The 6,588-nt window shown below is 39.9% G+C and overlaps 1 protein-coding gene across 1 annotated transcript; it reads right to left on the reverse strand.

Moving 5' to 3' along the window:
• Nucleotides 1-2,089: 2,089 nt before the first annotated feature.
• Nucleotides 2,090-6,574, reverse strand: plac8l1 (PLAC8 like 1). Its single transcript, XM_022196484.2, has 4 exons — nt 6,348-6,574; nt 5,692-5,924; nt 4,103-4,239; nt 2,090-3,746 (listed from the first exon to the last, which is right to left on the reverse strand). Exons 1-4 carry the CDS (start codon nt 6,371-6,373, stop codon nt 3,615-3,617), a joined length of 528 nt encoding a protein of 175 aa, XP_022052176.1. The 5' UTR covers nt 6,374-6,574; the 3' UTR covers nt 2,090-3,614.
• Between the last annotated feature and the right edge of the window lie 14 nt (nt 6,575-6,588).

Raw genomic sequence — 6,588 nt, forward strand, 5'->3', positions numbered from 1 at the left:
GCTGGTATATGAAAGGTACAAAGTGGAAATGTGTTTAAGGATTTAAGTGTAAGCCCTTAAAGTCAGGATGATATTTGATATTTTGTTCCATAAAACATCAATAAATCATACAATATGTGAAAGCATAGGCTCAACAGCCAGTTTTTAGGTGCACCTAACTGAAACTAATCCTTTCCTCGTGAAGGTTATATTGTTCAGTATCTGTTGAAACAGTTTTAGATAGGTATTGATTCTACTTTATGGTCACTTTGAAGGCAGCAGTTTGTGGTGCTGCTGAACTTTATTGCATTATACAGAGTGGCGTTTCTCTTTTTTAGCCTACTCTCACTGATAAAAATGGGACAGATTGGGGGGGGAGGAACAACTATTAGTGACTGGTTTCTTTAATTGAGAACTAACAGATGCTAGCGCTGAAACTATTTGGAAAGAGACAGAAATTTTAAAACAAACTGTATGCATGGCTAGATATCAGTTGAGGTAATTTATTAAGTTTTTGAGTAAACTGATCTTTTAAACTAGAAAACGGTGCTTTGGAGAATGTTTCAAAGTCTCTCGTAGTCATGGCGACTACTTTGGAAGGAGCATTTTAGACACTAGAAGCAACTAATAAGTCAATTTTTAAGTATTTAAGTCCCTCTCTAACCATTGAATAAAGCCCTAAAAGTATTTTTTTCCATTACAGCACAGTTAAATTGGTTTCCATGTAACTCTACAACATTGCTTTCTCTAAAATGTGCAGATCTATTATTTTCCACTCACCTACCCCACTCGCTGCAGCTCAAGCACACCAGCTCACCTATAACTCTGTTCAAATACTGTAAATCTACAACATATAGACTCTCCAAACCTGTTAGTGCTCACTCTAAATGCTAATGCTAGCTGCAAGACTACTACAATGTCCAAAGCAAACTTGCCACTGACAAAGAAACTATACATGCCAGCTCACCAAACTTGCTCATGCTACTTGCTAATGGTAACCGCTAATTGCAACTTCAGCCAAGCTCTCCACAGAAAGAGACTATACAAGCAAACTTCATCTAAGATGCAAGTACCAATTGCTAACTGCCAATGCTATCTATAAGGGAAAAAAACAAAAAAACAAACAAAACAAAGACATAACCCGTACAGTACAACACAAACTTACCTGAGACGGCCGCATAGTCCCAAGGACGTTTGGAGATGCTGTTGAGATCCTCACTGTAGTTTCAAGGTAGAAATGCTCAGCAAAGGCCTTGATTGCTTATTTTGGTCATGTACATAAAAAAACACCATATGGATATATAAACAAGGTAAAAGAATTTGATTTCACCAGAAGAAGTCTTTCAAAAGTCTGATTCAAAGATGATTAAAGTTTGAAGGACTCTGTAGGACGTTCTGAGAGCGCATTTGATTTAAGTAGCTTTCAAATTATTCAGCCCAAATGGGAGCTGGGGATGCTGAAGTTCTCTAAGTAGCAACATGGGAGGGAAAAGTGTAACCAAAGTGCTTTAATTTGAAATTTCCGATTTGCTTGATGCAGGTCCTGCTAAGCAACTACCCCAAGCAGGCAGTGACCAGCTGAGGTGCAGGAGAATTTGACAAGTTACCCTAATTTAGACATAAATAAGTTATCAATGGCTTTATCACAGAGGTGATTTTATGCTACAGGTGCTGTGAAACTTACATTCAAGTATTTTACTTCTCAAAAAAGAGTATAGAGTATTAACTCTGAAGGACAGCAGCCTATACTGGGTATTTTTATTTACAAGTGTGAGTAGTCTGTGCCACTGTGTTATATTTCAGGCTACAATGATGTGAACACATTTTAAATATACACAAACTTACAGCTTCAACTGGGATTTGAAAATGATTCAGTCTTGCTTCTTTGATGTAGCTGCGTACATGGAGGCTGTTCTTTGGTCTTGTATTTAACGTGTGAATTCCCAACAGTGGGACTTCAACCCTCCCTCTTTCCACTCCCCCCTCAAATGCAAAGCAATATTTTCCATGCCTTCTACAGCCCAGAAATATTTATAGGCAGAAACAGCAAGCACCTTTGGGTCCAATTCAAACGCGGTCTAAAATATAAAACACCTCTTATACAGACAGATTAATATTTCTTTATTTCATTTTTATTTCATTACTCTTGTTTCTTTGGCTGTTAATTGAGAGGGTGGTAAAGAAGGAGTAAACAGCAAATAAACAGCAACAAAATACCTGGATATAAGAGAAATGTACAATTTAGAACTGCAGTGATTTAAAAAAATATCTATTTACACTCCGCAAAGTAACTCACTGAAATGTGGAGTCTACAATATGTATTATATGATTGGACTTTGCTATTCAATTCGCTCTCCTTTTTGACACCGAACCAATTTCTCCCTTTCTCCGTTTCATTCGAGGCAGCTGTCAGATGGGAGAGCACATCTGTACGAGTTAGCAAATTACATATTTGCCCTTTGAGGACCCATCTGCTTTGTGTATGAATAATATTTTCCATTTTATGGTTGGCGTTTCAGGTTTGGGGAACCACAGCAATCAGGGCCGGATCTAGAGTGTGATTGAACGCCTGGAGGTGAATCAAGGAATACACGGAGAAATGAATAACAGAAATATGGAAATAGGTCTGATTATCACCAAACTGTACTTGAACTGTTGACTGTAATCACTGCGGCCTGTATGCTGGGGATCAGGTGGGTGGTTCTGCATGCTGAATAGACTTGCACACTTGTTCCATCGCATACTTTTTTATTAAAACTCTCGAAAGCAATTACGCTCACTTAAGAAACCAAATGACTTGGCGGGTCAAAATGAAGCAGCGCAGATATTTCCTGTGCTCCTTCTAGGTTCACTTGGATTTAGTTTCACATGTGACATTAGGATGAGATTTATAGATGTCATCCCTAATGGTAAGGCTGTGTGCTCATTGCTCAATCTGTCTCAAGGTCTAGAAAGCATTATGTTTTCCCACTTCATCTTTGCTTCATGTCTGAGGGGGACTGAGTGCATTAATGCGTCTGGTGACCTTTGGCATGCCAGACAGAATTAGAGGGCTCGAGCCGCACAAATCATACACAAGATTTCACACTTCCTGTACAGCACTTTCTATCAAAATCACACCTGTGAAGTGATGTCAGTGAGCTGTATGGAACATCCAGAGCACAGGGGGACATTGCTTTTGAAAAGGACATGTTGCCTTGGAGTTGTTATTTTTTGGGGGGCAGGCAGTATATTTTCAATGAAACAAAGCTAAAAGGGGAGTTTTGAACATCGATGTACCAGATATTTACTGCAAAATCAAATTTAGCTGGCACATTTTGGTCTCTGTTGCCAGTTTTATTCAAGACATTCTCTCAAAACGATCGTCCTGCAGCCGTTTAAAGGTTGCTTTCCATTGTTCGAACCTTACAGCTGTAATTTTACTCCTTGTTTATGCAATAAATCAAATTTTGTCCTTTTCAGTCTTGCTTTTTTTGACTGCTGTAGGTCAGGCTTAATTTATTGTCCAGGGGATCCTCAGGAGAATATCTTATAGTATTGATTCTTGATGCAAGTTTAAACCAGTAATCTCTGCTGGTCCCCCATCAATATCTGCTGTGTTGTTAAAGAGCTTCATTTCACTGTCTACAATTCCTTCAGGAGCATTCGAGCGCAGTGGACACATGATACGTCTGAGTCTTCATCCTCCTCTTCATCTCTCTTATCATCTGACACACAGCCAGAGGGTAACAGCAATACACCGTGGTCCAGTCCTCACACACACTTCCCTGTGGGTAAATAAGCAGGACAAACCGGTGCACGCATACATGCAAACATATACAGAAGAAGCACACATGCAGACAGAAACAATGCAGCAGACACAGAAAAAAAGAGGTACATGTGCATGAGAAGACAGAACAATTTAAACACAGAATTAATAATCCAATTTCCTTTAGCTACTGGTTTTTAATTTCCTGTGAAGTCTTAAAACCTGAGAGTTTACAACACTGAACCTTTATTCTCTACAGTTAAAAAGTTCTATTTTATTGCAATGCAATTTTGAGCAGTGAGCATTTTGAAAAGTCCACCTTTTCACATGTGCAGGGGTACTAAAATCCATTCGCATGCAGCTACGCACACTCACTCGTATCTTGTATCGCTCCCTGATCCCAACTCGCATGGCAAAAGTGGATCCCGGTAGCAGAGGCATGCACAGACACTCCCCATACTGATGTGCTAAACTCAGGTCTAAACAGCAAGGCACCAGAGCCCCGAGAAGACCTGCAAGCACAGCCACAGGGCAGCACAATGTGCACATGAGTAACGTTTAAGTGTTTGTCTGTGACACACAAAAATCCCATGTAAATGTTTCCATCGGGGCCGAGAAAAAATAATGATAACATATGGGCTCTTACGTAAATTTAATTTTGTAAAGACAACAATTTAAAAGCATTACACACTGTGTTCCAAATCATTATGCAAGTGGCATTTCAGCTATGTCAACATTTACTTCTTAGCTTATAAATGAAAGCTTCTACTTGTTTTACTTCTCCTGTCTTTTAGATAACTGGTATAAATCTCAGGCAAGGCTGTTGATATGCGGAAAAGATAAAAAGAACAGTCCATTGTTTTGGATGAGAAATGAGAATGATTGATATTTCATGAAAATTGATGCAAGATTATCGAACTGTTAAAAGATTTCTTAGTGAGTCATTGAACAGATAAAGGTTAACAAAACTTTCCATAAGATAATTCAACAGAATCAAAAAAACTAACTATAAAAAAACAAGCAAAGGAGCACTTGACACGACTGCTGTCCCAGTTCAGAAAGATAAACAGCTGCAGTAGTCTCAGAAATACATGAAAAATAATTTTTAGTCTGTTTATTCATAAGCAAATCCTTTTTCACACTGGTTGGTTAAGAATGATGGAGTGCCTGATGGTTGGTGAATAGTCATCCAGGTCCAGCAAGTTGTCAAGGAGGTGACTGATCTGGTAGTGAAGTGCTAGATTCCTTTAGGATAACTGAGGGTATCAATATGACCCCCTGACGATATTCTATGCTTACTATTTCCAGCCATGGTGTGGGAAAAAAAGGATAGCTGTTTCCAGAATGACATTATTTTCATGCAGCCCGTATCCCCATTCTGTGCTTCATAAAACACCACTGACTCCTTGGTTGCTATGGGAATAAAAATAGGGAATAAAATGGTGCAACCACCATCATCCCCTGACCTCAACATAAGTGAGAACCTGTGGAACATTCTTCAAAGGGAAGATCTATGAGGATGGGCAGCAGGATGCCTTGAAACAGCAGGTCTGAAAGGGAACACTGGAATCCTTAAACGTATCACAGACAGAAACTATACATAGATCTACAAGTCCGATAGATGACCGAGGTAGTAGTGGTATCAAAGGAGAGCTGGAGTTTTAGTAGGCAGATTTTTCTGTAAAGAATGTTTTTCTAAATTGCATTAAATTTTACATTCTATTCACACAGCAAGTACCAACGAGTTTTCTGATCTGCTTTTGCTTCATTGAGACAAACTGAACACTTTCAAACTATATTCTGCGTAATAGTTTGGCTTGACATGTTTTGTCTTTTAAAATCACAAAATCTGCTTGCAACAATATGCATATTGTATTGGCTAGGATTATTTGGAACCCAGTGTACAAAGTTGCACGTGAAACTGCTGTGTTTATGAGAATAGTGTCCGGTTGTGTGCACGTTACATGTCGTCTTGTCTCCGCAGACATCAAACAGGCCGGTGCTCCAGTCTCCTCCTGTCTGTGTGATGGTGGTGATGGTTGTCGTGGTGACGCCAAGGCCGGGCTGTGTGAGCACCGGGTCCATCACTGTAGAAACTTCATTTAAACTTCGGTTATCTTCACTTCCTGTGGTGAAGCCCTCCATTTCCTCCCCTTGAAATGCTGATGCTGAGGCCTCGGTGACTGAAAGCCGTGGTCTGCAATTAGATTTTTTTTTAAAAATTCAAAAATCTATCTTTAGATGACAGAGAGGTCCGCCGCTGTTTGTCAAGCTTCTAAACTTCTACTGCTGCTCAACTGCAGCATAAACAGTCTAAAATGAGCCAATTTGTCGCTGTTTATCTTTCTTGTAAGCAGTAATTCAATTCAATTTATTCATTCACACTCAATTTCAGTGAAGGAAAATTGCAAGATTTTATAGCAAGAAGTGCAAACACAGGAGCTGAAGGAACATTTAAACATGCTCCAGTTTCTTTTGTATTACCAAATATAATAAGAGAATAAACACAGCAGCAGCATGAAAAGGAAGGGTAAGATAAAAGAGCTGTTGCCTGTAATTCCATTGTGTTCAGCGTGACAACAACGTGCACTGGTAGGGACACACAAAAGAAGACACTTACTGGTCTCTGACTGTCGTCTCCTCCATGACTAGGAGCTACTGGCATCCAGAGATGGGTGAGACGAGGAGGCGAGAGAGGAGAGCGAGCAGAGAGTCAGCGGGAATGAGGAGGTGGAGGAGGGGGTGGAGTGACACTTTCCCAGTGAGAGGGTGTGTGCCGGAGCAGATAAACCAGCAGTCAGATGGCTCGGCCAGAAGCTGTGTGACAGAGATAAGTCTTGCAGTTGTCTTCCGTCTCAGAC

The sequence above is a fragment of the Acanthochromis polyacanthus genome, chromosome 17 (genome assembly GCF_021347895.1).
Source record: "Acanthochromis polyacanthus isolate Apoly-LR-REF ecotype Palm Island chromosome 17, KAUST_Apoly_ChrSc, whole genome shotgun sequence".
Classification (NCBI taxonomy): domain Eukaryota; kingdom Metazoa; phylum Chordata; class Actinopteri; family Pomacentridae; genus Acanthochromis; species Acanthochromis polyacanthus.